Genomic DNA, 10,182 nt, shown 5'->3' with positions numbered 1-10,182 from the left:
GCAGCAATTCAATTCTTCTTGTCCTGTTTGGTCTTCCTGTCATGTAAGGTAGAGGAGGGTGTGTGGTCCAAGCTCGGTGCTACGTAGTATACACTACTCTACGGAGCAGATACCAGTAGAGGAGTCAAGCAGTTCGGCTTGACCGACTCTTCAGCTTGTTTTACCAGTCAAAGGAAGTGGCTAATCCTCCGAGGATCCAATTAAACATGCAGGATGCTATCTCATACATATATGCTGTTTCCACGTGGGAGGGGTTGGTGGTCATGCTGTGTATTTATATATACTCTTATTTCTAGTATCCTCCATCTCCTCTCCGGGCCGGGGAGTAATATTCATGTGCTTGAAAAGTAATAATAATTCTCAGATAAGATGTATTCATGTGCCAGAACTAAGGTAGTATTACTGTCTTGGATATCTACTATAGTCTACCTTCTAGAACACGGCGAACGGTGCGGGTCTGGTCTAGCCTGCCATGTGATAATCATATTTTTCTTGCCAATCTTCCGGACTTGTCGTCAGCTGTAAGCAGTAGGCAGTTAGTTAAGCTAGACCAGTGGTAAGATCTGCCATCCGCATGACCAGAGGAACAGAGCCTATGGGGCAGACGAAGATCTAGAAGTGCCGATGACTGGATCTATTATGATAGAACTCGCTTGACCTGCTGTATTAACTCCTCTCAGCGCTGCGTAGGCCGTAGAGCCTAGCGCTAGCAGCACAGAGTACAGTGGATCCGACCGTCGAGTTTCTTCAAGGATGTTGCTGAATGCAGCGTAGTGCTGTCTGTTTTCTTGAGTCTGACTGAGCATGCTTCGGAAAGAAATTTGCTGTGATTTTATCAGGGTAAGTTTAACTAGGTACTTAGCGCTTATGATATTTTTTCTTGCTTCTGGATAAATCAGGGAGACTGGGCAATTTAAGCTCTTCAGCAGTCGCCAATCATCTTGCCACGCTGAGGATTTTCTCATATCACCCGAGAGCTCGGATCCACCGCCCAATCCAGAAATAGCAGTTTCATGAGTCCTCGTCCTCAACTCCTCGACTGTACGCTCATATCTACTTCATCACTTCAACAACGGGCATTTACCTCGTGCTCCCCTTTCAGTCAAATGGCAACCGGTACCTTGTCATATTTGCTTTGCCGCCCTGTACTTGATGCACGCACGCAGTGACCAAGTCTCAGTATCCGTCCGGGTCGGAAGCGATCCATCCCCGGTGTGACTCTGTCACAAGAGTCCTCCTTCTCTTGCCGCCGTTTCCCCCTCTCCCAGCAACAACTAAATGAGGATCAAATATTGGTCCCTGCGTCTGCGCAGGTGGTACAGTCATCCTCGGCAGCCGTCCTCCTGGTGATACTGGAACGGTACCGGCTTGAGTTGACCATCCTGCACATGTCGTGGTGAGAATGGGGGCGTGAATTGCCAAGGTATTATCTTCTTGTTCCAAGACACAGAGTAGGAGAGTGCATATGATCCAGCCACTGCATAAATCGAAGCAGAAGAAAGCGCAAGAAAGTCGTCGTCAAACTCCTTAAACAGGAAAAGGATCAAACCTGACTGCCTACCTACCAAGAGGCTGTGTAACACCCCGCCGCGCAATCATCCAGACTTGAGGCACGGTGCATCCCGTTGACATCATGAAAGGGGCTCAGACTGCAGTCAATAGGTGTTGCCTGGAGCAAACATCGTGGCTGGAATCGCACAGATCAGGTTCTTTCGTCAGGTTTCTGGAATCAGGAGGAGTGAGAGCCTTGCTTGGACTGCGTACGCATTACTGGTTAGTGGAGATGTATCATGGTCGATCCTTCGGAGGGTTGGCTGCAAGCCACTTCCGCGAGCGAAGTAAGGAGTCGGTTGAGATTGATACAACGACTTGGGAGGCATACGTACGTTTCACTTTGTTTTGGGAAACATCTACAGAGTAAACATTCTTCAAGCTCCTTGGAGTGGAGATTGGGCATTGGTATAGCTAGCAGTCACCACTGCAGTGCTAGGAAGGTTAGCAGTTAGCACTTGAGCTATAGACAGAAAAAGTCATAGCTCCTTCCATGCCAGAAACTACTAGAGAAATGGATGATCATCAGGGGACCACTGCCAAGGGGTTGGACTACAGCAGTCGGGAGGATGTGCTGGGCTGATTGCATAACTAACCGCATTTTTATTTATTATTTGACATGCAGCTGCAGCAAGCCAGCACGACCACTTACTCTCGACCTCACTTGTCCATGTGAAGAATGAATCTCGGTTTCGTCATTCCTGACGTCTCCAGAAGCTTCGTAATCTTCATGCCTTCTTATCAGTTATCACTTGGTATCATGGAACTCATACCTACCTTAGTGTTTAGTTACAAGGTTACCAGGTACCTTAGAAGTTAAGACCTGACGCTATGAGTCTATTGTAGGGCCCCACCATGCAATCCTCGCACCCCACTTGGGAAAAACTGAACTCTCGCCTCCTGTCGATGGTGTCCAATGCCCATCTGTCTTTCTTGACCATCCTCAAGCTGGAAAATCATGTCCTTCCTTGCTTCATCCTATCACAGTCAATCCCGTGGCTTCCTATCGGCCATCGGGTTGCCGATAGTTGTCCCTGACCTGACGTGATGGCAACAACACCTCCTATTCGCACATTCTCATTGCTTTCGTCCCAAGAACCACGGATTGTCGCCTAGCCTGGTTCTCATCCGTCTTCCCCCCCGAGCCCAGTTCCAAACTTCCCACTTCCAACTTCCCAGTTCCCCGTTTGGTCTCAGGAGTTCTAGACGACGGTCCCGTTCGGGCGCTAAACAGTTGCTGATATAGATAAGTGTCTATCAGTCTTCGGATGATCCACATCGCCGGCTTTTTTTTGCCTCCCACTGTTCCACACCGTGATGATAAACGTAAAAAGAAGAGAAGACAAAAACAACGGAAAATACCCTTCTCCTTTTCTAGACGCTGGCTTGTGGCTGCTCTGACTCTGGATTTAGGACTATCTATAGCAGAATTTGTCTCTGCATGGTAGATATGCCTCTGAATTCTGAAATATCAATTTTGAAAACGGATATTTCAGAATGGAGCTTTGCTGGCTTTGCTTCAGGTTGATCGACTGTACCTTAGGAGTACAGGCCGTGTACTCCTGAGGCCTGACTGCGCAAAGCACAAGCCAATGTGACTCTGACCCTTTCTTCGGTCCCAGCGACTTGATTTTTAGGCCACTGTGGTACATTCTCATGGATCCGGTGGAACCAGATTAGTCGTTGGCCTTACTATCTGTCTAGTTTATGGAGTAGTTCTATCTATGCTTATGCTTGCAACGCCGTTCTAATGGTCTAGGTCTTCTGGCGGCTGGGTGTCACCATCTGTTATTATGTCCCTTCTTTTTGTTTTCCTTTTTTAAATTGTTAATTCATTAAATCAAATTCATCATTGGAGGAGGATGGAAAGTCAAAGCCGTTACCATTATTACCATGAATTAACAAGTGCCTTTATGTTTTCAAAAATCCTCTGGCTGGTCTCGGCGATGCGTTGTGATATTCTTCTCTCCAAGCACACCATTGCTATTGTCTCTTCCTTCTAGAATCAGACCAAAACTGCCCCATCAGACAATTTATCATCTCTCAATTCCCTTCTTATCTGCTGTCCTCCTATTATTCCTTCCACGGTGTTGTGGCAAAGCTTCCGATACAAATCTCCTCCTTCCTCCCTCGCCTCACGTCAGTTACTTGAAAAGGAAAATCACACAGTATTTTTCTTCATCCCCACAGACATCATCTTGCTACACAAAACCAGAAAAGGGTCGAGACTAATTGGTCATTTTTTCCATATGACTACGGTGCTGAGGAAGTTCGCTGTTGATCAATAGCCTTTTTCTCCTGTCCCTATCCGCATTCGCTTCATTGCGCTGGCTGAATTCGGCTGCTTCCATCCACATCCTCACACAGACAACCTCAGATCCTTTTTCTATTTTGATTTTTGATTCCATAATTTTTCGAAATCTTCTCTTTTAATTGCCTCTCTCATCCTCGCTTCGTCATTTCCCCATCATTACCTGGTTCTCCCTATTTTCCCTCGCCGAGTGTGTGTACCTCTGTGCATCATCTCTCCTCTGTCTTTGCATTCGCCTCCCCCCTCTCTTTTGATCGCCTGCAGCTGTCGTACTCTTTCTCGCCTGGCCCCTGCAGGCTTATTCATATTTCATCTTTCGACCATGTATTCGTGACGTACTTGCATTCTTGGTAGCGGGATCTTCACCCCCTTCCATCCCACTAAGTGGTTGAGTTCAAGCTCCTGCTACGATCCCAAGATCTTATCATCTGTGCCCTCCATCGTCTTCGGGCTCTGGCACAAAGTCTGCGAGGTGTGTCTCGGTACTTATTTCTGATCTTGGCATTGATCACCTTGTGATGCGAGTGCATATCTGACCCGGTTGCCAGGCTACGCAAATACACCTTGCACGTCCTTCCCGCTGCTACTTCACAAGCAAAGGGGGATAGCAGAAAACAAAGATAATAATACTTATCTAATTTAATATTTAATTCAGCAAGAAGCAGCAAATCATCGGAATAAAAAAAAAGAAAAGGGGGAGGAGGGTGCACAACTTGTGAAAGACAAAAAGGAATCCAGAGGTAGCACAGACAGTCCTGAGAGTCCGGGTGTGTGTCTCTGCGCAATCCGTCAGTCGTGTAAAGAAAGGCCTTTACAGATATGGCCGGCGGTTATTTCGATCTACCGATATCCTCGTCCCGGCGTTCAAGCCTTACTGATGAATATCATAATGCGAGCAGATCTGCCCCAGGGCCGCGTACTTCTCCTCTTGTGACTCCCAATGAGATCTCACATCAGGGAAAACCGCTGGACCCTATCAACACCCAGGGTAGACATCGGAATGCAGGAATTTTGAAAAGTGCGAATCGCGTCAAGTTCACCGTCAGCGAGGCTGGCTTGCTCGAGGCTCCTGCAGCGGGATCGACGTCAGAGACCCGTTTTGACGGAAGGGGCTCGTCACTCCCTCAGCGACCATTGCCTGCCGCCAGCATTCCAGCTGCAGAGAGAGCTCCCCATTCATTTTCTCCGGTGGATCCGGGTTCCAACGCCGCTGCAGGTGTCACGGGCCTCGCTGTCCACTCCCAAGCGAGCTCGTTGGAGATCCCAAGGGACTATGAGATCAGCGGAGAGAAAGGGAGAGCCTTTCAGTTTGCTCAGGAGCGAGCTCAGCGACTGGCGTCCCTTCTGGGACGTACTTCGAAATCTCCCCGGCCAAGCCCCCGATCGAGCCTGCCGTCATCTGTCGCATCGACTCCCACAGAGGTGGTGCCGCCGTCAGAAGATGGTAGTGACATTCCTATGATCAATCTTTCCGAGAAACATTTCTACGACGACTTTCCCGACGAGGATGAAGACGGCCTCGTCGATGGACGAACATTGACCCGAACCTCAGAGGCCCATCAGCTCGTGCGACAAATGACTCGTAAAGACTTTAACTTTCTGACCCGGATCCGCGCACCGTCCCCAGGACTCCGCTCCGGACAGGTCACCCCCATCGAAGAGAGAGATCCCGACGCCTATGTCGAGCGGCCGACCCATTACCGGGGGGGCATCCTCTCGTCCCTCCTCAAGCTATATGACCAGTCGTCGGGCAGCAGCCAGTATTCCCGCGGCCGATATGGCCACTCACGCCAGAGCAGTCTAGGGGAGGTCAGCAGCCGGGGCCTCTCGCCGGACCCTGGCTGGAAACAACCCCAGCGTCAACGGAAGTGGTACGAAAAATCCCCAAGCCAATCCAGCACCTCCCTGTCCGGCTCGACGGCGAAGAACTCGTCCAGCTCGCCCATTGCGATGCTCAAGCGCTCGCGGAGTAGTGGTCCCATCCCCGGCACGGGCGGCAAACGCTGGACCAAACCCCGGCTGGAGGATGAGATCCGCATCACCGTCCATATCGCTGAGCTGCTCTCGCGCCAGCGGTATCTCATCCGACTGTGCCGGGCACTGATGAAGTACGGTGCTCCGACCCATCGTCTTGAGGAATACATGACCATGACTGCTCGCGTCCTGGAGATCGACGGCCAGTTCCTGTACATACCCGGCTGTATGATCATCTCCTTTGACGACGCGTCCACGCACACCACCGAGGTCAAGGTGGTCCGATCGGCCCAGGGAGTCGACCTGGGCAAGCTTTCCGATGTACATATTGTCTATAAGGAGGTCATTCACGACGTGATTGGCGTGGAGGAAGCCATCCAGCGTCTGGAGGAGATCATGAAGAAGAAGAACAAGTATTCCTTGTGGATGCTCATCCTGGTCCACGGGTTTGCTTCGGCGTCCGTGGGGCCGTTTGCCTTCAACGCCCGGCCGATCGACCTGCCGATTGCCTTTCTGCTCGGATGCCTCCTGGGCGTCCTGCAACTGGTCCTGTCCCCGCGTTCGAACCTGTACTCGAATGTATTTGAGATATCGGCGGCGGTGCTGACCTCCTTCCTGGCCAGGGCCTTTGGCAGCATCCGGTACGAAGGCGAACGCCTGTTCTGCTTTTCGGCCCTGGCGCAATCGTCGATCGCGCTGATTCTGCCCGGGTACATGGTGCTGTGCGMCAGTCTGGAACTGCAATCGCGCAGCATCGTCGCTGGCTCCGTGCGCATGGTCTACGCCATCATCTACTCGATGTTCCTCGGTTTCGGCATCACCATCGGCACCGCCGTGTACGGCCTGCTGGACTCGGACGCCTCGACTGAGTACACCTGCCCCGCGAGCCCGATCAGCAACGAGTACCTGCAGCACTTCCCCTTCGTCATCCTTTTCACTCTCTGCCTCGCGCTCGTCAACCAGGCCAAATGGCGCCAGATCCCCGTCATGCTCCTCATCGCCTTCGCCGGCTACGTCACCAACTACTTCGGCTCCAAGCGCTTCGCCTCCAGCACGCAGGTCTCCTCCGCCCTCGGCGCCTTCGTCATCGGCGTCCTAGGCAACCTCTACAGCCGCCTCCGCCACGGCCTCGCAGCCGCAGCCATGCTCCCCGCCATCTTCGTGCTCGTTCCCTCCGGCCTTGCCGCCAGCGGCTCCCTAATCTCAGGCATCGCCTCCGCCCAGTCCATCACAACCTCCAACTCGCCCTACGCCGTCATCTCCAACGGTACGCAGGGCTTCGTCGACGCAGCCCGCAATATGACCAACATCGACGACCAGTTCCACGGCGTCGTCTTCGACATCGGCTACGGCATGGTCCAGGTCGCCATCGGCTTCACGGTAGGCCTGTTCCTCGCCGCGCTGGTCGTCTACCCGCTCGGCAAGAAACGGAGCGGCCTGTTCAGTTTCTAGCTGCGCCTCATCCAAACCATCTCTCACCTCCTGCACCTCCTGCATCTTGTCCCCAAAAGCACCCCCTCGCATACGCCGCATACATACACCATCCATTCGCATTCATCCCGTGTCTCATTTTCATCTCATCTGTTTATTAGCGTTGCCTTTCTACCCTACCCTGTCCTGCCATGCGCGTCAGCTTGTTTCGATTTGATTTGGTTCGATGGATATCCCTAACATTTGTACTATTGCGTTTTTTTTCGGACTGTACGGGATTGGTATCGACTTGATTGATTTATGGCGAGAACACGGTATTCACGGCGGCTTTTGTTCTTTCTTGTTATTATTGTTAGTGGGTTGGTAGCGAGTATGTCCGTTGGCGATTTGATTTGATTCGAGTTGATCATATGCAAGAAACAAAAGCATAAGTCGTGGTCATGATTGCTGATCATATACTTATTATTTCTAAAGAGAGGAGTTATTCTTCTGATGATGCTCATGAGTCACGATCGATAATGCGCAGTCAATATCGACATAGCGATCAATCAATAATCTGATGTAACGGTTTTCCGTCTGTTTCTAGTGTAAAGGCTGCTACGTCCCTAGTTTATGAGCAAGGGTGTGGGATGCTCGTTAGAGCTATATGTCTGTACAAATACTTGGTCCATTACTATGGAATCGATATGCACATAGCCAGATGTACATACAGGTAATGAGAGATACATGAAACATCAAGCCAAGCAGAGTCTCAGTGCAAGGAAGAATGTCCCTGCATGCTTGTTCCATGTGTTCGTCAATCTCTTCGAATAATTAAAAGAATGAAAAAGAAGGCGCAAAACGGTAGTGAGAAAGAGAGTCATTCATCTTCGACTTGATGCATCATTCAACTGAACAAGTGTCGGTTGGTTGGGTGTCCATGACGTTCCAAACACTGTGTGACAAGTCAAGGAAACGAAGGCACCAATATCATAATAATCAAAATACCGCCTGAAGACGGTTGGTATTCCAGATTAGCCTGGGCCACAGGAACGGTAAGAAGACCAAGAGGACAAAAAGAAAGACATTCAAAGTGGGGCAAGTCCGTTACGTCTCAAGTCACATTATGTACGACGTCCACATTACATGAACAAGGTCTTGCGCTTTTCGGCGCTGGAAAGCACGAGCATCGGCGTCTTGCGCCTTTCAGGAGCCTGAGCTGCTGTCTTCTGACCTGCGACGACAGCAGCCACAGAGGGTGGGCCGCTTGGGGGCGATGAAACTTGCTCCGCCCGGAGATCCGCAAACTTGCCCCCGAAGAAACTGCCATCTTCGCTGACAGGGGTAGTCGTGTTATAAGGGCTGTCCTGGGACTTGCGTTCCCGTGAGGATCGCTCCTTGCGCTCAGAGCCAATGGCACCGTTGGCAACAGCGCGCAAACTGCCCAGGCTAGGCTTGCTCGAAAGGCTGCCACTGCGAACAGTAGCATCGTCGCCATCGGAGAATGCAAAATCTTTTTCACTAGCCGGAGTGTTGGTGCCACCACTGCTGGTATATCCAAAGCTCCGGGTCTCCCCACGTCGTTCGATACCCGCACGCACAAGACTATGAATGGCACGTCGGCGCTGGCGAGTGGCAAAATTCTTGCTCCCCTCGTGCTTGGAGGTCGGCTTGGCGACGAGCTCTTCCAGGGAAGGAGGGTTACGGGGTTGACGAACGGGATGCTCTCCAGCGCGGTTTTGTCCGGGCCCGAAGGTGCCTGTAGCTGGTGTGGAAGGGAAGACAGCCGACTTCGGAGCAGTAGAGTTGACCGCAGCGTTGTTGGCTCGGGCAGTGTCAATCGTGGCTCCTGCTGCTGGGTTGACGGACGAACTCTTCTTGTGACCCCGGCGGAACGCGTGGGCAGATGGGGGTGGAAGAGGAGTGACCTCCTTAGGAGGTGATGGGCTGCTTCTCGGGGGTGAGACCGTCTGCTGCCTTTCCAAGGGTGACTGCACTGATTCCGCAGGCGGAGACACCTCAGCATAGAAAGCCGGAGTCTGCATAACGGGTGATGGATCCTCCTCTTCCCGGTAGGGCGAGGAAGCATTCTCTTGCATATAGCTGTTGTCGTAAACATAATTGTGCTGGCCAGTTAGAGGATTATAAACAGAAAATAGCCCCGGTTGGCCAGGTACAGGCTGCACAACAGGCTGAACACCCTGCTGGAGCTGCTGCTGGTAGAAGCCCATAGCGGGGACGGAAAGAGAAGGCATTTCAGGGACTTGCCCCATGGACACTCCAAGGTTGAGGCCCTGAAACTGCTGTGCTGCAGCGGTGACGCTGATCAACTGCTGCTGCAAGCGCTGCTGCTGGGCAGCCAGGAAGAGATTCGTCGACATCAGTTCCGCGTAAAGGTTCTCGTCCATCGGCATATCACCCGCGATGTCGATGGAAGGCGGTGCAAGCACCTGTTCCGGCTGAGTGTACATCGGCCGGCCAGTTCCTATGTCCAAATGTTGATTGGCGGCAAACGAACGCCGGGGAAAACCAGGTCCCGTCGCAGTCTGCGGAACACGATCAGCTGCGCCACTGGTATGGGCTCCATATCGTCCTGTTTCCAGGCCAAGATGCTGCTGACGTTGTGATGCAGACGGCAGGGTCGCGGATTTGGGAGCAGTTCTCAGACCCGCCAAAAGATGCGACCGGCTAGTACGAGGGGTAGGAGGAACCGGCGCCGAAGGCTGGGACTCATCGATGGTAGAAATATGTGGAGGAGGCACGTTCAAACGTTTGATGTTGGAGCCTTTTCTCCGAGAAGCAAACCCGGAACCAGGAGCTCCGAGACCGTTGCCGTTACCGAATGACGAATTGTAAGTCATTTGAGCAAGACCGCCAGCGTCCATACTCAAGGTTCGTGTAAATGGGATATAGACAATATGTGCACGAGATAATAA

General features: G+C 51.8%; 2 protein-coding genes across 2 annotated transcripts; one reads left to right on the top strand and one right to left on the bottom strand.

Annotated features, from left to right (window-relative positions):
- Positions 1-4,681: 4,681 nt before the first annotated feature.
- On the top strand, positions 4,682-7,288 carry Asppvi_006911 (threonine/serine exporter family protein; the record flags this gene model as incomplete). The annotated part of the gene is made up of 1 exon (XM_043302806.1): positions 4,682-7,288. One exon carries the CDS (start codon positions 4,682-4,684, stop codon positions 7,286-7,288), a length of 2,607 nt encoding a protein of 868 aa, XP_043158741.1.
- A 1,100-nt stretch (positions 7,289-8,388) lies between these two features.
- On the bottom strand, positions 8,389-10,131 carry Asppvi_006910 (uncharacterized protein; the record flags this gene model as incomplete). The annotated part of the gene is made up of 1 exon (XM_043302805.1): positions 8,389-10,131. One exon carries the CDS (start codon positions 10,129-10,131, stop codon positions 8,389-8,391), a length of 1,743 nt encoding a protein of 580 aa, XP_043158740.1.
- Positions 10,132-10,182: the final 51 nt, after the last annotated feature.

Source organism: Aspergillus pseudoviridinutans, assembly GCF_018340605.1.
Source record: "Aspergillus pseudoviridinutans IFM 55266 DNA, scaffold_4, whole genome shotgun sequence".
In the NCBI taxonomy this organism is placed as follows: Eukaryota; Fungi; Ascomycota; class Eurotiomycetes; order Eurotiales; family Aspergillaceae; genus Aspergillus; species Aspergillus pseudoviridinutans.
This window is presented reverse-complemented; position numbering and strand designations above follow the sequence as displayed.